This window comes from Salvelinus sp. IW2-2015, linkage group LG23, assembly GCF_002910315.2.
Source record: "Salvelinus sp. IW2-2015 linkage group LG23, ASM291031v2, whole genome shotgun sequence".
NCBI lineage: Eukaryota > Metazoa > Chordata > Actinopteri > Salmoniformes > Salmonidae > Salvelinus > Salvelinus sp. IW2-2015.
The window spans coordinates 8,034,545-8,055,060 of record NC_036863.1 but is presented as its reverse complement, the minus strand read 5'-3'; the positions used below and the strand labels follow the sequence as shown (position 1 = coordinate 8,055,060).

The window sequence follows — 20,516 nt, the reverse complement described above, 5'->3', positions numbered from 1 at the left end:
TCTGGTACAAATCAGCAAAAGCAATACATCATAGGCCAAGCTGCGTGTGAGGAAATCCAATTCTGAAAATAGAAGTCATGAAGCAAGAACAAAATAACAATTGTTTTGCCTGTATGGAACCCTGTGGAAAAACAAAGGAAGGACTGATAGATAGTGAAGCAGAGACAGAATGGCCATAGGGCAGTTCTGGCAAAGGCCAGATGGGCTGGTCTATTTTAGCCCAGTGGGCCAGTCTAAATTGGGGGTTTTGCACAATTATTATTATTTGGCTAATAATTAGCCATTTCTGGTCCCAGTCAGCCCCTGTAGTGAAGTACTTTGGATGCCACTGTGATCTCCACTATGGGAGTCACCAGCAGCACCACTACTTACCCTTCCAATGCCCATTCAGCACCAACAGAGAAGGGGAATGACATACCCAAAAACAAGCAGATCAGGTACTGAAATGTTCAGTTGGTGACTCATAGATCAGGGTTGTCATTTTCCTAATTTCTAAATAAAGTAGATTGAATATTATCTTTACCATAATTGGGCACCTGAAAATGTAATCATTATCATCAATTTATGCATATGATTTTACAGTGCTTGGTGATTAAAATATCATCAAAATAAACAAATACATATTTCTATTTGAATGCTATATTTAACCAGGGAAGTCACATTGACATCTATTTTTAAAGGGAACCTGAACATGCATGTGGATATAGCGTGGTATTTGTCCCTTTCATAATGTTATAATATGCTGTGCAAATCTCTATTTTTGTGAGGGCTTCGTTTGAGATCTCTCCACTGCAGTCACTCCAACTCCAGTGCTCTTTGTTCACGGTGATGCTGCTGTAGTACTGCACCTTGCAAATGTGTTGAGTGGCCAATCATATTTGTGCTTCTTGTCCCGTAGGAAACGTGTTGGTGTGAAACCGCTCGTACTGGCACCGGAAGGGCATGTGTGCCGTGTACACTCGCAACTGTAGAGGTCCCCCTTTTTCAGCGGGCTGCGCGCACAGCTATTGCACCCGCTTTTTATCCTGTGTAAAGAGGAGAGAGTGGGGGGGAATACGTACGGATCCTGCACGACCGCAGACATGTATCCTCTGTGAAGTGTAGCGCAAGGCAACTCTAAGATACCGGGTGTTCTGCGAGAAACAATGAAAATGTGCGGCTCTATTTCTGAATGAGCACAAGGACATGTGTGATATGCGTTGTAGCCTACCTATAGACCAACATCATTCGCACTATTCCAATTTCCTTCAGATTTGAGGGCACAGGTATATGACTTAAACTCATTTTAGGGAAGAAAGAAGACGTCGTGTTCTGCTGTTTTTTGTGGAATTTTCGCTCCAGCTGAGAGTCGTGATGTCTGGCTCATTTCCCACATTGTTCCTGGGTAAGTTCAGTGCATGAGCCACGCGCCGTTATATTAATTAAATAAGAATGTGCAAAAGTGTAGCGCAATCCATGTTATCCGTAAACTAGCATAGTAGCCTATGCTTTATTCTGGGTTTATAGCAATTTAGATGATAGGTATTGTAATCAAAATATTTTTTTACAATCCAGTCGCAGTTTAAAGATGTGTTAAAGATCTCCCCATTGCAAGAACCTTTCCATCCATCCCAAGCATATCTGAAAAGTTAACTATTGTGTTTTTTGAAGCTCATTCAAATGAATGATAAATAATGTGGCCTCGACAATCATTACGAAGTCGCTTTACATTTGCGTATTCATGAGTTCATGCATGTTCAAGTTGCCCTAAGGTTGATTATGAGCGTCCAACAGGTATTTTGAACACACCTTAAAATGTATATAGCTAGGCCTATTGTGTTTTTAGGCTTTTTTAAAGCTTCTGTTGCCAATACAAGGTGATGAAGAAACAACTTGGAAAGATATCACAACTTATTACCATCAGGTAGTCTATTGGGGATCTAATAGCCTAGCTTACAGGTAATTGCATTACAGGTATTAGGATCATAAACATATTAGGTCTTATACTTCCTCATTTGATAGACTATTGTTTATTATAGGAGTTATAAATTCTATATTCATTGTTTCAGTTGATGAGTGTGTGTCAGGAAGCCTGTGTGTCGCATGGGGAAATAATAACTGTGCCAGACAATATTGTAGATGTATCATTCAATTGTTGACAACATGACAATTTTGTTTGTTATAATTGTGATTTTGAGTTTGTTCTTTGGTAAATGTATAGTCCTATCAAAGTATTGGCTTAGACTATTTGAATGACTTCCCATTAAACACACCACATAATTTCAATGTGGAAATGTGGCTAATATTTGGTTGAGATGTTGATCAATCCAGCCATGACTGCTGTGCTTGCTCTGGTACATATCAGCAAAAGCAATACATCATAGGCCAAGCTGCGTGTGAGGAAATCCAATTCTGAAAATAGAAGTCACGAAGCAACAACAAAATAACAATTGTATTGCCTGCATGGAACCCCTGTGGAATAACAAAGGACGGACTGATAGATAGTGAAGCAGAGAAAGAATGGCCATAGGGCAGTTCTGACCAAGGCCAGATGGGCTGGTCCATTTTAGCCCAGTGGGCCAGTCTAAATTGGGGGTTTTGAACATAATTATCATTATTTGGCTAATAATTAGCCATTTCTGGTCCCAGTCAGCCCCTGTAGTGAAGTACTTTGGATGCCACTGTGATCTCCACTATGGGAGTCACCAGCAGCACCACTATTTACCCTTCCAATGCCCATTCAGCACCAACAGAGAAGGGGAATGACATACCCAAAAACAAGCAGATCAGGTACTGAAATGTTCAGTTGGTGACTCATAGATCAGGGTTGTCATTTCCCTAATTTCTAAATAAAGTAGATTGAATAGTATCTTTACCATAATTGGGCATCTAAAAATGTAATCATTATCATCAATTTATGCATATGATTTTACAGTGCTTGGTGATTAAAATATCATCAAAATAAACAAATACATATTTCTATTTGAATGCTATATTTAACCAGGGAAGTCACATTGACATCTATTTTTAAAGGGAACCTGAACATGCATGTGGATATAGCGTGGTATTTGTCCCTTTCATAATGTTATAATATGCTGTGCAAATCTCTATTTTTGTGAGGGCTTCGTTTGAGATCTCTCCACTGCAGTCACTCCAACTCCAGTGCTCTTTGTTCACGGTGATGCTGCTGTAGTACTGCACCTTGCAAATGTGTTGAGTGGCCAATCATATTTGTGCTTCTTGTCCCGTAGGAAACGTGTTGGTGTGAAACCGCTCGTACTGGCACCGGAAGGGCATGTGTGCCGTGTACACTCGCAACTGTAGAGGTCCCCCTTTTTCAGCGGGCTGCGCGCACAGCTATTGCACCTGCTTTTTATCCTGTGTAAAGAGGAGAGAGTGAGGGGGAATACGTACGGATCTCTAAGATACCGGGTGTTCTGCAAGAAAAAGTATGAGATTTCAACCTTTCAAAAAGACAGCAATAAGTTTGTTGATTTCCCAATGTGTTATCATTATGCTTTCAACCATCTAAAGCACAACCAAATTCAAATGGAAATACAATGTCAGATTTTTTGGTTTCATTGTCATCAAAATGTGTTTTCACTTTCAACCATTTAAAAGCGCACCAAAGTTCAAATTGGAATATGACAGATATGTTGTATTTATAAAACAACTTAATGTGTTATCACTATGCTACATCTAATAGCACAACCAAATGACCTGGATTACAGTTGAGATTACATTAAAAGTACATGCAAGTGACCAATGTTGTTCAAGATTCTGCGCAGAATATTACAGCAATTGTGAAGATCTCACAGACCTGCGACCTATGTATGCTATATTGAATATGAACACTTTCTATGATTACATAAGAAAACATGTACAGTGCCTTCAATAATTATTCATACCCCTTGACTTATTCCACATTTTGTTGTTACAGCCTGAAATCAAAATGGATTAAATACAAATTAAAAAACGTGTAAAAATGTAACCTTTATTTAACTGGGCATGTCAGTTAAGAACAAATTCTTGTTTACAATGACGGCCTACCAGGGGAACTGCCCTGTTCAGGGGCAGAATGACAGATTTCTACCTTGTCAGCTCGGGGATTCGATCCAGCGCTCTAACCACTAGCCTAACTGCCGCCCCAAATGGATTTCATCTTTCACTCATCTACGCACAGTCTTTTGCAAATGTATTGAAAATGAAATGGAGAAACATCTAATTTACAGAAGTATTCACACCCCTGAGTCAATACTTTGTAGAAGCACCTTTGGCGGCGATTACAGCTTTGAGTCGTCTTGGGTATGTATGTATCAATTTTGCACCTGGATTTGGGGATTTTCTCCCATTTTTCCTTGCAGATTTTATCAAGCTCTGTTAAGTTAGATGGGGAGTGGTGGTAAACAGCAAGTCTTTCCACAGATTTTCATTAGGATTCAACGCTGGGCTTTGGCTTGGCCACTCAAGGACTTTGATATTCTTGTTCTGAAGCCATTCCAGCATTATTTGGCTGTATGCTTGGGGTCATTGTCCCGGAACGTAAATCTTCACCCCAGCCTAAAGTAATTTGCACTCTGAAGCAGGTTCTCATTAAGGATTTGTCTGTATTCGGCTCCATTCATTGTTCCCTCTATCCTTACCAGTCTCCCAGTCCCTGCTGCTGAAAAGCATCCCCACAGCATGATACTGCCACCATAATGAATCACGGTAGGGATGGTGTTAGACGGGTGTTGAGCTGTCCTGGTTTTCGCCAGACATAGCGCTTTGCATTCAGGCTAAATAGTAAACATTTTGTCTCATCAGACCACATCATCTTTTGCCTTATGGTCTCTGAGTCTTTCATGTGCATTTTTGCAAACTCCAGGCGTGCTTTCATGTGCCTTTTTCTTAGGAGTGGCTTCCGTCTGGCCACTCTCCCATAAAGCCCAGATTGGTGAAGTGCTGTACAGACTGTTGTCCTTCTGGCAGGTCCTTCCATCTCAGCCAAGGAACTGTGTAGTTCTATCAGAGTGGTCATTGTGTTCTTGGTCACGTCCCTGAACAAGATCCTTTTTGCCCGGTTGCCAAGTTTGGTCGGACGGACAGTTCTTGGCAGAGTCTGGGGAGTTCCATATTTTTGCAATTTCCCAATGATGGAGACCACTGTGCTTTTGGAAACTTTCAACACACTACCAATTGTTTTATACCCTTCCCCAGATATATGCCTCATCACAATTCTATCTCGGGGATCTACGGGCAGTTACTTGGACTTCATGGTATAGTTTCTGCTCTGACATGCTCTGTCAACTGTGGGACGTTACAGACAGGTCAGTTCCTTTCTAAATCATGTCCAAACAATTTGAATTGGCTACAGGTGGACTCCAAGTTGTAGTGACATCTCAATGATGATCAAAGGAAATTGGCACTGGGAGAAAAGGGTCAATATCAGGGGATATATAGTATACATCATTTTATTAGATATAAGCAGTAGACATGATCTAGATATGCATGTCCTTAATTTCATATATGGAGCTAGGATATACTCCGTAATGGGATAGTTTCTACATACATCCAATCAGGACCTCAGAAATCTCCCTGCTACCATATGAGTCCAGGGAGATATCTGGGGTGAGATACGTTTATGACACGCACCTGATGTGCGTGCACCTGCTTAGGTATTTGTAGAATATTCTAACTCTGGAAAGGGTATGTGTCAACATGCTGACATATCTAAGCCTTTATACCTAAGCATGAACGAATCCACATATTTTCAGAAATGTATAATATCTGTAGTCATTACGTGATCATTTATGTATCCGTATTTCTCAACAAATGCATTATTTCAATAGATATCCTTACATAATATGTAATATTCATCCTCGTATGTCTGATCGAAACTGATCTAAATCCGACTCATGATCAATGTCCAGCGTCCAAATTATTTTACCTGTTTAGGCGCCGAAAATCATCGGGCTTCTTCACATGGAGGTGACAGATCTGAGCACACATTTACACCATATTCAGTAGTAGGTTACACGGCAAACATTGTCATATTTAATCCAAGTTGCTATTTCCAAGGTGTATCTCTGCGATTTCTGTAAATAAAATGCAGCATAGCAAATGCGGCAAATCCAGAGTTCCAATCATAGCACGTTTTCTGTAAAGATGCAAAGGTAGGCCAATCTAAAAATGTATTTTATTTATTTAACAGAAAATAAAAGTTGCACACCCTCAATACCCCTGACTGCCCTGTTTGTTATGGACGATGGATGCTATGGGTGCAGATTGGGTCGTCAGTGGTGGTCCCTCGCAGTCCAGAGCCAACGTGGTGGTAGTGTTGGTCTGTGATCCACTCCAAACTGTCAATGCATAAATCATCAATCAAAATTGTGTCGATAGTGCAAGAAAATATTTTCATTTCACGTAACCATACCACAAGGTAGCTACTCTACCTGCTTCATTCATGACAATAAAACTAACTGGAACAAGATAACTAACTAGCCACGTTTCTAGTTAGCTAGCTTACTAGCTTATATTAACCAGTAATACAAAATATGCCTACATTTTTTAAAATGTTTGCTGTCCCCTTGAGGCCTGATAGGGGTAAAAAAATAGTTAAAGGCAATTTCGTTATTTGTTAGCTAACGTTAGCTAGGCTACCAGTTAGCTTTTATTCCCCTATAAAGCCAAACTAGCTAGCTCTACTGGCTGCTGGCCAAATTACCTAACGTTCTTGATTGTAACTACTAAGATAAATAAAATATCTGGAATCAATATAGCTTAATATATTGAATGTTCTGAGAAAACACATACAGTGCATTCATAAAGTATTCAGACCCCACTACTGCCAAGACATTGCAGGAGTGGCTTCAGGACAAGTCTCTGAATGTCCTTGAGTGGCCCAGCCAGAGCTTGGACTTGAACCCGATCGAACATCTCTGGAGAGACCTGAAAATATCTGTGCAGCTATGCTCCCCATCCAACCTGACAGCGCCTGAGAGCATCTGCAGAGAAGAATGGGAGAAACTCCCCAAATACAGATGTGCGAAGCTTGTAGCGTCATACCCAAGAAGACTCGAAAGCCGTAATTGCTGCCAAAGGTGCTTCAACAACGTATGAGTAAAGGGTCTGAATAATTATGTAAATGTGATATTTCATTTTTGTATATACATTTGCACATTTTTCTAAATACCTGTTTTTGCTTTGACATTATGGGGTATTGTATGTAGATTCATGAGGGGGGGGAAACTATGTAATCCATTTTAGAATAAGGCTGTAACGTAACAAAATGTGGAAAAAGTCAAGGGGTCTGAATACCTACCGAATGCACTGTATGTGATGTATTCAGTCAGTATTTGTCAACATGAAGTGAGAAAATAGGATGTCACATATCTCAGAATATTGAATGAGTCCATATCTGGCTTTAGGAAATGTCTACCGTTGAAGTCGGAAGTTTACATACACCTTAGTCAAATACATTTAAACTCAGTTTTCACAATTCCTGACATTTAATCCTAGTAAAAATTCCCTGTCATAGGTCAGTTAGGATCACCACTTTATTTTAAGAATGTGAAATGCCAGAGTAATAGTAGAGAGAATGATTTATTTCAGCTTTTATTTCTTTCATCACATTCCCAGTGGGTCAGAAGTTTACATACACTCAATTAGTATTTGTTAGCATTGCCTTTAAATTGTTTAACTTGGGTCAAACGTTTCGGGCAGCCTTCCACAAGCTTCCCACAATAAGTTGGGTGAATTTTGGCCCATTCCTCCTGACAGAGCTGGTGTAACTGAGTCAGGTTGGTAGGCTCCTTGCTCGCACACGCTTTTTCAGTTCTGCCCACAAATGTTCTATAGGCTTGAGGTCAGGGCTTTGTGATGGCCACTCCAATACCTTAACTTTGTTGTCCTTAAGTCATTTTGCCACAACTTTGGAAGTATGCTTGGGGTCATTGTCCATTTGGAAGACCCATTTGTGACTGATGACTGATTTGTGACTGATGTCTTGAGATGTTGCTTCAATATATCCACATAATTTTCTCGCCTCATGATCCCATCTATTTTGTGAAGTGCAGCAATCCCTCCTGCAGCAAAGCCCCCCCCACACACACCCCCCCACACACAACATGATGCTGCCACCCTCGTGCTTCATGGTTGGGATGGTGTTCTTCGGCTTGCAAGTTTCCCCCTTTTTCCTCCAAACATAACGATGGTCATTATGGCCAAAAAGTTATATTTTTGTTTTATCAGACCAGAGGACATTTCTCCAAAAAGTACGATCTTTGTCCCCATGTGCAGATGCTAACCGTAGTCTGGCTTTTTTATGCCAGTTTTGGAGCAGTGGCTTCTTCCTTACTGAGCAGCCTTTCAGGTTATGTCGATATAGGACTTGTTTTACTGTGGATATAGATGTACCTGTTTCCTCCAGCATCTTCACAAGGTCCTTTGCTGTTGTTCTGGGATTTATTAGCACTTTTTGCACCAAAGTACGCTCCTGAGCGGTATGACGGCTGCGTGGTCCCATGGTGTTTATACTTGCGTGCTATTGCTTGTAAAGATGAATGTGGTACCTTCAGGCATTTGGAAATTGCTCCCAAGGATGAACCAGACTTGTGGAGGTCTACAATTTTTTTTCTGAGGTCTTGGCTGATTTATTTAGATTTTCCCATGATGTCAAGCAAAGAGGCACTGAGTTTGAAGGTAGGCGTTGAAAAACATCTACAGTTATACCTCCAATTGACTCAAATTATGTCAATTAGCCTATCAGAAGCTTCTAAAGCCATGACATCATTTCCTGGATTTTTCCAAGCTGTTTCAAGGCACAGTCAACTAACGTAGTGTATGTAAACTTATGACCCACTGGAATTGTGATGCAGTGAATTACAAGTGAAATAATCTGTCTGTAAACAATTGTTGAAAAAATTACTTGTGTCATGCACAAAGTAGATGTCTTAACCAACTTGCCAAAACTATAGTTTGTTCACAAGACATTTGTGAAGTTGAAAAACGAGTTTTAATGACTCCAACCTAAGTGTATGTAAAATTCTGACTTCAACTGTATGTGTGATATTCGGAGTAATCCCAATGTCATATATGTCTAAAGGACACATCTGGATTCAGAATTTTTCAGGATATGGTGCATATCGACAAAACTCTAAATATGCATTGAAAATGGTCTGTGTTCTCTAGAACAGTGGTTCCAAAACTTTTTATTGTCCCGTACTGCTTAAATCATTCAACCTCCAGCTGCATACCCCCTCTAGCGCCAGGGTCAGCGCACTCTCAAATTTTGTTTTTTGCAATCATTGTAAACCTGCCACACACACACTATATGATACATTTATTAAACATAAGAATGAGAGTGAGTTTTTATCACAACCCGGCTCGTGGGAAGTGACAAAGAGCTCTTATAGGACCAGGGCACAAATAATAATATAATAATAATCAATAATTTTGCTCTTTATTAAGCCATTTTACATATAAAACCTTATTTGTTCATTAGAAAATGGTGAGTAACTCACCACAGGTTAATGAGAAGGGTGTGCTTGAAAGGATGCACATAACTCTGCAATGTTGGGTTGTATTGGAGAGAGACTCAGTCTTAAATCATTTTCCACACAGTCTGTGCCTGTATTTAGTTTTCATGCTAATGAGGGCCGAGAATCCACTCTCACATAGGTACGTGGTTCCAAAGGGCATCAGTGTCTTAACAGCGCGATTTGCCAAGGCAAGAAACGCTGAGCGCAGCCCTATCCAGAAATCTGGCAGTGGCTTCTGATTAAATTACATTTTCACAGAACCGCTTGTTGCAACCGCTTGTTGTCCGTTTCGGGAAAGTACCTGCATAATTGTGCACCCATCTCACTCAGGTGCTTCGCTATATCACATTTGACATTGTCCGTAAGCTTGAGTTCATTTGCACACAACAACTCATACAATGATGGAAAGACCTGTGTGTAGTCCTTGTCAATGCAGACAGAAAAGAGCTCCAACTTCTTAATCATTGTCACGCCCTGACCATAGAGAGCCTTGTTATTATCTCTTTTGGTTAGGTCGGGGTGGGACTAGGGGGGGTGTTCCTATCAAGGATAAGTATTTATCTGTTGGCCTGGTATGGTTCCCAATCAGAGGCAGCTGTTTATCGTTGTCTCTGATTGGAGATCATATTTAGGCAGCCATTTCCCCACTGGTTTTTGTGGGATCTTGTTTTTGTTTAGTTGCCTGTGAGCACTGCATTTGCTGCACGTTTCGTTTGCTGTCTATTGTTTTTGTGAGTTTCATCTGAATAAACATGTGGAACTCTACGTACGCTTTCATCACCCAGATAGGCTAGTCGTGTGAGAAACTCGTCATCATGCAAGCGGTCAGACAAGTGAAAATTATGGTCAGTAACGAGAACTTTAATCTTGTCTCTCAATTTAAAAAAAACAAGTAAATATTTTGCCCCTTGATAACCAGCGCACTTCTGTATATTGTAAAAGCATTACATGGTCGCTGCCCATATCATTGCATAATGCAGAAAATACAAGAATTGCTTTAACAAAGTGAACCATTTTCATTGTAGTGTCCAAAATGTCTTTCAAGCTGTCAGGCATTCCCTTGTCAGCAAGATCCTCTCGGTGGATGTTACAGTGTACCAAAGTGGTGTCGGGAGCAACTGCTTGCATTTGCGTTACCATTCCACTATGTTTCCCTGTCATGGCTTTTGCGCCATCAGTACAGAGACCAACACATCTTGACCACCAAAGTCCATTTGTTGTCACAAAGCTGTCCAGTACTTAAAAAAGATCCTCTCATGTTGTCCTGGTTTCCAGTGGTTTGCAGAAGGGAATGTCTTCCTTAATTGACCACCATTAACATAACATATACCAGGAGCTGTGCCAGGCTCACCACGTCTGTTGACTCATCCAGCTGTAACGCATATAATTCACTGGCTTGTATGCGAAGCAGTAATTGTTTCAAAACATCTCCTGCCATGTCACTGATGTGTTGTGAAACAGTGTTGTTTGATGAAGGCATTGTCTGTATAGTTTTTTTGTACTTTTCCCCCAGCATTGTTCCAGCCATATCCGCGGCAGCAGGAAGAATGAAGTCCTCCACAATAGTATGGGGCTTGCCTGTCCTAGCCACTCGGTAGCTCACCATATAGGACTCTTCTAGCCCCTTTTTATTAATGGTATCTGTTGCTTTTATACATGTCTTACTACTTGAAAGTCGTCTTTATTCTCACTCAAAAAACTCCCGTGGCTTAGTTTTCAAATTGTCATGTTTCGTTTCTAAATGCCTGCGCAAGAGTGAAGGTTTCCTGCGAGAGAGTAACGGTTAATGTGATTGGATGTTAATTATTTGACTAGGCTACCTGTATTTGACATTGTGTTGTTATTTCGGTGAACACTAGATGGTTTAATTTTATTTTTGGAAGTGATACGAGGCTAGTCAGACGAGAAAAAAAAAACTCACCCAAATGTATAGCCCCGTTGGAAAATATAAATGCACTGTTTGAAAATGTGAAGAATAAAAAAATAAATAAAAAAATAATATATATATATATAATTTATTTGTATTTTATTTTTACGTGAATCACATTTTTATTTGGCGTACCCCCGACGGCATTGCGACCCAAGTTTGGGAATACCTACTCTAGAATATCAAAAACGTGTCATATAAAGATATCCCGTGATATGGACCCTTTTTGCCCAGTGTGGATGCATCTGACCTCAATTTGGAGTGTCATAGCAAAGGGGTGTGAATACTTACGCAAATTAGATATTTATGCATTTAATTTTCAATACTTTTGCAACAATGTCTAAAAACCTGTTTTCACTTTGTCATTACGGGGAATTGTGTGTAGATGGTTGAGAAAAAAATCTAGATGTATTTAGTACATTTTTAATTCAGGCTTTAACACAACAACATGTGGAATAAGTCAAGTGACAAGAATGGACCACCACCCAAAGGACATCCAGTCAACTTGAAATGACTGTGACAAGCATTGGAGTCAACATGGTCCACCATCCATGTGGAATGCTTTCAACATCATGTAGAGTCCATGCCCCGACGAACTGAGCCTGTCCTGAGGGCAAACGGGGGTGCAACTCAGTATTAGGAAGATTCTCCTGTTTAGTACACTCAGTATGTTGAGTTATTTAGAGGTCTCTCTAGTACATTGATAGTAATCAGTGACAAACATCAAAGCTAAGTAGGGATGGGCTCAGTTAAAGCACTGGATGGGCGACCAAATTAATAGCTGTAGATCAACTCTTCAATATTAGGTGCTGCGGTGAAGAGGTGACTCATGGTTGCTGGCCTTCTAGGCAGAGTTGCATAGAAAAAGCCATATCTCAGACTGGCCAATAAAATATTAAGATGGGCAAAAGAACAGAGACACTGGACAGAGGAACTCTGCCTAGAAGGCCAGTATCCTGGAGTCGCCTCTTCATTGTTGAGACTGGTGTTTTGTGGGTACTATTTAATGAAGCTGCCAGTTGAGGACTTGTGGGGCGTCTGTTTCTCAAACTAGACACTAATGTACTTGTCCTCTTGCTCAGTTGTGCACCGGGCCTCCCACTCCTCTTTTAATTCTGGTTAGAGACAGTTTGCGTTGTTCTGTGAAGGGAGTAGTACACAGCGTTGTACGAGATCTTCAGTTTCTTCGCAATTTCTCGCATGGAATAGCCTTAATTTCTCAGAACAAGAATAGACTGATGAGTTTTAGAAGTCCCGTTTGGACTGCAGCCCATATCTGTGGCTTTCTATTTCTCTAGCCCTGGTCGATATTGAAATTCAGTCTGTTAGCTTTGTAAATTAATAAATATATAGATCCTATTTCATGTTGTATTCTAGGGATTTCATTGAGAAAAACCACCTGTTATCACACAGGACCCTGCAGCCACTAGCTAGCTTGTCAGTTGACATTCAAAGTTAGCTGTAGCAGTGACAAAGTGAGTAAATAGTCTGTAACTTCAAAATCAAATCAAATGTTATTAGTCACATGCACCGAATACAACACCTTACAGTGAAATGCTTACTTACGAGCACGTAACCAACAGTGCAGTTTCAAAAAATAGGGATTAGAATAAGAGATAAAAGTAACAAGTAAATAAAGAGCAGCAGTAAAAAATAACAATATATACAGGGGGGTGCCGGTACAGAGTCAATGTGCCGGGTCACCGTTTAGTTGAGGTAGTATGTACATGTAAGTAGAGTTAATTAAAGTGACTATGCATAGATGACAACAGAGAGCGTCAGGGGTGTGAAGAGGGGAAGGGGTGGTGGTAATGCAAATAGTCTGGGTAGCCATTTGACTAGATGTTCAGGAGGAGTCTTATGGCTTGGGGGTAGAAGCTCTTGGACCTAGACTTGGCGCTCCGGTAACGCTTGCCGTGTGGTAGCAGAGAGAACAGTCTATGACTGGGGTGGCTGGAGTCTTTGACAATTTTTAGGGCCTTCCTCTGACACCGCCTGGTATAGAGGTCCTGGATGGCAGAAAGTGATGTACTGGGCCGTTCACACTACCCTCTGTAGTGCCTTGCGGTCGGAGGCCAAGCAGTTGCCATACCAGGCAGTGACGCAACCAGTCAGGATGCTCTCGATGGTGCAGCTGTAGAACCTTTTGACGATCTGAGGACCCATGCCAAATCTTTTAAGTCTCCTGGGGGGGAATAGGTTTTGTCGTGCCCGCTTCACGACTGTCATGGTGTGCTCAGGCCTACCACTGTTGTGTCATCGGCAAATTTAATGATGGTGTTGGAGTCGTGCCTGGCCGTGCAGTCATGAGTGAACAGGGAGTACAGGAGGGGGCTGAGCACGCACCCCTGAGGGGCCCCTGTGTTGAGGATCAGCGTGGCGGATGTGTTGTTACCTACCCTTACCACCTGGGGGCGGCCCGTCAGGAAGTCCAGGATCCAGTTGCAGAGGGAGGTGTTTAGTCCCAGGGTCCTTAGGTTATTGATGAACTTTGAGGGCACTATGGTGTTGAACGCTGAGCTGTAGTCAATGAATAGCATTCTCACATAGGTGTTCCTTTTGTCCAGGTGGGAAAGGGCAGTGTGGAGTGCAATAGAGACTGCATCATCTGTGGATCTGTTGGGGCGTTATGTACATTGGAGTGAGTCTAGGGTTTCTGGGATGATGGTGTTGCTGTGAGCCATGACCAGCCTTTCAAAGCTACAGACGTGAGTGTTATGGGTCAGTAGTCATTTAGGCAGGTTACCTTAGTGTTCTTTGGGACAGACACTATGGTGGACTGCTTAAAACATGTTGGTATTACAGACTTGGACAGGGAGAGATTGAAAATGTCAGTGAAGACACTTGCCAGTTGGTCAGCGCATGCGCACAGTTCACGTCCTGGTAATCCGTCTGGCCCTGCAGTCTTGTGAATGTTGACCTTGCTCACATCGGCTGCGGAGAACGTGATCACACAGTCTTCCGGTACAGCTGGTGCTCTCATGCATGTTTCAGTGTTATTTGCCTCGAAGCAAGCATAGAAGTATTTTAGCTTGTCTGGTAGGCTCGTGTTACTGGGCAGCTGTGCTTCCCTTTGTAGTCTGTAATGCTTTGCAGGCCCTGCCACGTTCGAAGAGCGTCAGAGCCGGTGTAGTACGAATCGATCTTAGTCCTATATTGACGCTTTGCCTGTTTGATGGTTCTTCGGAGGGCATAGCGGGATTTCTTATAAGCTTCCGGGTTAGAGTCCTGCTCCTTGAAAGCGGCAGCTCTAGCCTTTAGCTCAGTGCGGATGCTGCCTGTAATCCATTGCTTCTGGTTGGGGTATGTACGTACGGTCACTGTGGGAATGACGTCATTGATGCACTTATTGATGAAGCCAATGACTGATGTGGCGAACTCATCAATGCCATTGGAGGAATCCCGGAACATATTCCAGTCTGTGCTAGCAAAACAGTCCTATAGTTTAGCATCTGTTTCAGCTGACCACTTTTTTATTAATCTAGTCACTGGTGCTTCCTGCTTTAATTTTTGCTTGTAAGCAGGAATCAGGAGGATGGAATTATGGTCAGATTTGCCAAATGGAGGGCGAGGGAGAGCTTTGTATGCATCTCTGTGTGTGGAGTATAGGTAGTCCAGAGACATTTTCCCTCTGGTTGCACATTTAACATGCTGATAGAAATTTGGTAAAACTGATTTAAGTTTCCCTGCATTAAAGTCCCTGGCTACTAGGAGCGCTGCCTCTGGGTGAGCGTTTTCTTGTTTGCTTTTGGTGGAATACAGCTCATTCAATGCTATCTTAGTGCCAGCCTCTGACTGTGGTGGTATGTAAACAGCTACAAAGAATACAGATGAAAACTCTCTCGGTAGGTAGTGTGGTCTGCAGCTTATCATGAGAAACTCTACCTCAGGCGAGCAATAGCTCGAGACTTCCTTAGATATCGTGCACCAGCTGTTGTTTACAAAAATACATAGACTGCCGCCCCTTGTCTTACCAGACGCCGCTGTTCTCTCGTATAACCAGCCAGCTGTATGTTGATATTGTCGTCGTTCAGCCATGACTCCGCAAAACGTAAGATGTTACAGTTTTAATGTCCCGTTGGTAGTTTAATCTTCCCAATAACTCGTCCATTTTATTGTCCAAAGATTGCATGTTTACTAGCAGAATTGAGGGAAGTGGGGGTTTATACGTTCGCCTCCGACTTCTCAGAAGGAAGCCCGCTCTCCGGTCTCTCTTTCTCCGCCTCCTCTTCACGCAGATCACTGGGGTCGGGGCCTGTTCCCAAGGGAGCCGTATATCCTCTGCCTCGGGCTCGTCGGAGTTGTGAAAGAAGAAAAAGGATTCTGCTAGTCCGTGGTGAGTAATCGCAGTCCTGATGTCTAGAAGTTATTTTCGGTCATTTAAAAAATATATATATATGTAACCTTTATTTAACCAGGTAAGCTAGTTGAGAACAAGTTCTCGTTTACAACTGCGACCTGGCCAAGATAAAGCAAAGCAGTGTGACAGAAACAACAACACAGAGTTACACATGGAATAAACAAACGTACAGTCAACAACACAATAGAAAAGAAAGAAAGTCTATATACAGTGTGTGCAAATGGCATGAGGAAGTATGGCAATAAATAGGCCATAGTAGCAAAGAGACGTTAGCGGCAACAATATGTACACTAAGAGTAAAGAAATTATAATAAGTTACAAACAGCGCAGATAAACGAACAAAAAACACAATCGGTTGGGGGCATGTGAAATGTCTGCATTCTGCTCCGGCGCCATCTTACACAAGTGTGATTCATAACTTGTGAACAATACATGGTAAAGACATAGAGTTTGGACTATTGTTTTTTTAATGCAATTCTCCATTGAATTAATATTTTTTGGGGAAACATTGAATTAAATAATTTCATGGGTGAACACCCTATAGACTACAGTTTTAGGTATTTGCTGCAACTTGCAAGAAACACTGTAATCTCATCCAAGAAGGCTACAGTTAGGCCTAGGCTATAGCCTACTTATTGACTTAGAAAACTACTTTTTTTCATTATCATGTGAAATGTTTTACATTCATACGTGATTCAGCAATAGAAAAGAAAGTCATGTTAGTCATTCTGAAGGTCCTCCTGAACTATGTTGTTTGTGTGTTTGTCATCAGGTCATGCCTTCAGACACGTGTGTGGTAATGTCCCAGTCTCGCTGAACCGTCGGGAGAGACCAAGAGCGGGGCACGCCACCACAATTAGCCTGCTTGTCCATGGGGTGATGAGACTGAATGTTCATTAGTTGCATTATTGCAGTGAGTTAGACAGGCCATGCAGTCCAGCCCAAGCGGCAGAAACAACACGGTTTCATGATATAGTCAGTTTGCCTTGGAGCATTTCAAACCAAACAAGTTGGCTAGTCAGTGAGGAAAAAAAACATTTGGGGAAAGTTCAGCTAATCCAACCTCGTCATTTATGAGTTTGGTCACAGAACTGTATGTAAGCCTAAGTATGGTTTTAACAAGTAATTCAACTTTTGCCTTTGACTAAGCCCTGACAATAGACTATAATATTAAACTAGGCTATAAAGTACATCTGAATGAGCTAACAACCTCTTTCAGTGTATAGGATAGCCTAGATATTATTGAATGATTAATAATCTTGTCGTAATTCACTCTATGGCTAGTCATAGTCTCACACCTCAGGAGGAGATATCCAAACAGTGCTAAATGTTATTATTATCCGTTACGTCCAATATCCTCCAACCAATGTTCCCTCTCATTTTTTGGGGCACTGAGCCCAAAGTCTTGAACGTTGTGAAATTTCTGTGGAACTTCAAGCGCGTTTACTGTGAGCACTGAGGCTGTACCCACTTTACAGATACAGTTTCAGACAGTGGTCAAGTAGGCTACTGTGGTTATTTGATCATAATGTAGGCCTACCATCAAAAACAATGGAGAAAAGGCATCCCATAACATTTTAACATGGAAATAGCGGTTCTATCATTCAGCCTACAGAAGCAGCCAATGTGTGGTGTTCAATGTATGCCTACATTCCATTAGACTTTTGAATAGAAGAATAGCCTGTTAATCCACTTCTCCTTCAGACAAGGAGGTGACAGAAAATATTGTTGTGTTATTGATGATGCAAGAAACCACTTTACAAAATAAAATGCATTATTATTCCCATACCATTATAACAGAGAATCAGCCAAATTATGCTACCCTCTGCCTATTGGCTACTTAGTTTATTTAAGCCTGTCTCAAAATACAACACTGCCCCTTTAAGACAAAAACAAACTCTTTACCCGACTCGCTTTTCAAATATGTCTAGAAATGTACACACGTTTTGTGCTCTTGTAGGAAGCAATCACTCTCCTATTGCTGACTACAAATTATCTATAACTGGTATAATAACTCACTAACTAGCAAAGGATATGAACAAATGTGCACACGTGGCTACATGCAGCTCTCACATTGATCTCAAAACAGGCGCATCTACTCATGCTGTAAACACAGTCCAGTTCAAAGTGAACGGCACAGATCCATATATGGCAATGGTGTATTTGCATATAGGCCTACTGCAGTTCTGATTGGTTATGCCACACCGGTCTGTGTAGAGTACTGGCTGAGTGATTCGTGCCAATGCAATAGAATCCTACTCAGATGCGTTCTGCCTACAACAAAATCTCTTACATAGTTCGTTTTGCATACTAAGTCATGCACAGTTGGTTTTGTTTCGGTATGTTCCATTGAAAGTGGTTAATATTGCGTTGATTCGATCACAAAGTAAAGGGAACATTGATAGTGTTAACTAAAGGGGAAAACTCTAGAAAGTTGAGTGAAGTTGAATCTCGTGCTTCTCTCCTCAGGCTGATATTTCTTCTGAGAGGCAGTCTCGGTCCCACCCACGCGCACAGCTTAAAGGGAACAACCCTAATGATCAGGGAAATACAGTGAAGTACAGTGTAAGAAGCATTTCACATTGAATCCTCTTGTGACCTCCCTTTTGGAACAAGCTGTAAGCTTCCAATGGAAAACATTTTTAGATGACTGACTGGAATGGTGAATAACCCAGGCACTGTTCATGTGTCAGAGAGCTGATGGGGAAAATGAGTCTTCTTTCTCCTTGCAGTCAGTGTTGCTCCCCAGTCAGTTCATCCCTCGGATTTGTCTTTTTGCCCATTGGCTTGTTGACGTTTCACACTCTATTTTTAGAACACTTAGATGTTGACCTTTTATGATTCTTGATTTTTCTCTTTATTCATCCCTCTTTCCATTCCAAATTATCCACATATGAAATATCACACTTCTAGGAATGGAGTCCCACAGCTCACACATTACCATGCCTCATAGAATGACCTATCCTGCAACATAGCCTACATGCATGTGTATAAACCCCTTCATGTGATCTATCAAGATGAATGCAAACAGTGATTTAAAAACCATATCTGTCCCCTATTCTTGGTTATATTTAGACTGAACCTCCAGGGGCAGGCAAAGTATCTGTCAAATGTGGAGATGAGGTTAGAGAGTGACATGTTGCTGTGCTCTGGCCTCATCTCTCTCTCTCTCTCTCTTTCTCTGTTCTCTCTCTGTTCTCTCTCTGTCCTCTTTCACTCTCTCTCTCTCTCTCTCTACTCCATTCTCTACCTCATTCTTTCTCTCCCTCTCTTTCTGTCTCTCTCAGTGGAAGCTGCAATCAAGTGGATCTAGATAGGGGCTCTGTTGTCTTCTTACAGTGAGATATCCGTCAACTTTGCCACAGAGGCGCTCCCTCTCATGCACACACCATCTCCTCTCCAAGTCAATTAGCAGTCACCTTGCACTCCACGTTAGCGCTAGCTAGCGTCTTGCTCAGGTGCTCACATCAGGCCAGACCACTGGCGTGACATGTCAACTCAGCGGAGCTGGTGGAATATTGAAGGTCCTCTTAAAGGTCCTCGTCTTGTCCCAGTTTAATTAAATGCATATTGCACGATTGGCCTATGGAGGAATTCTTATTTTGATTTTGGCTGCAATCAAAACAGGAATAATCATAATACTAGTGACAAATAGGAAAATCTATAAAACCTACAGTCCGTGCTTGATTCTGAAGTAGTTTCCTCTGGTTCATTATAAATCTCATTAGAAGTGTTGTTGGAAGAGTTTGTGCTCTAGACTGTAATCCTGACTCCTGTGCTCATGCCTCTGCTGTATTGCCGTGGTGGTAAACAACATCTCTCACCCAGGCCACCTCTGTGCCTGAGACGATTGTTTCTCTGTGGTGGCTGAACTAAACAGTGGTGATGGCGCATGGAGAGGATGAGGGGGTGGTGGGGGGCTCAGTGTTAATTAGCAGAGAGCTGCACAACAGGGGGCACACCACCTCATTGAGGGTCACTTCATCCGGCTCACATAAATCACAGTGGCTGACAGAAATCACAGTGGCTGACAGAAATCACAGTGACACCGCTGTTGCCGGACTCCCCCGCCCCCCAGCCCACCTTTAGCCCATCACAGCCAAACATGCGGCAGGCAACTACCTCCCGTGGCACTAGTCTCAAATAGCATGAATGGAGAGAGGAATGGATAGCCTATGAGAGATGAGCCAAACTTGCTGAAACTGGAGGCCAGTAACACTGGCATGTACTGACTACAATTTTCTGGTGATAACTTAACCCGGTAGAATGCTGACATGTCACAAGATTACCTTAAAATCTGCTTTAGTTCCTTATGTCATTGATCTATTCTGTTCTGGTCTTGAATGGGCTTTATTGTGTAGGTGGAAAGATGCTATGCATCATTTGTTTGATTTTCATTTAAAGTTCATTCACATGCCCCATACGGTTTATTGTCAGCTTATGCAACCTAATCATAACTACATGTATGGTTGCCCTGGACAATGCCTGGTATGGAATTCATGCTCTGCACAAATTGTAGCGATTCGATGGATGCTCTGTACTTGTATCTTTTTTTCCCATCAAAGCACGTCTAGTTATTTTAACATGTCTAGTGTTTGTTGACTCCTATTGTCTCTGTGTCCTGTTAAAATGTATTTAATGTCTTTACTCAATTGTGGGACTTGTCTCTTTTTGTTAGTCATTTTTGGGTCATGATTACGGTCTTGTCTCATTGCTGAAACTCCCAAAC

General features: G+C 41.7%; 1 protein-coding gene across 1 annotated transcript in view; it reads left to right on the top strand.

Annotated features, from left to right (window-relative positions):
* Positions 1–943: 943 nt before the first annotated feature.
* The window catches only part of LOC111950848 (CXADR-like membrane protein), a 122,443-nt gene continuing 102,870 nt past the window's right edge, over positions 944–20,516 (top strand). Inside the window, exon 1 of the mRNA XM_070434343.1 lies at positions 944–1,384. Within this exon, the coding sequence (XP_070290444.1) occupies positions 1,354–1,384 (31 nt within the window). The 5' untranslated portion in view covers positions 944–1,353. The remainder of the gene's footprint in view (positions 1,385–20,516) is intronic.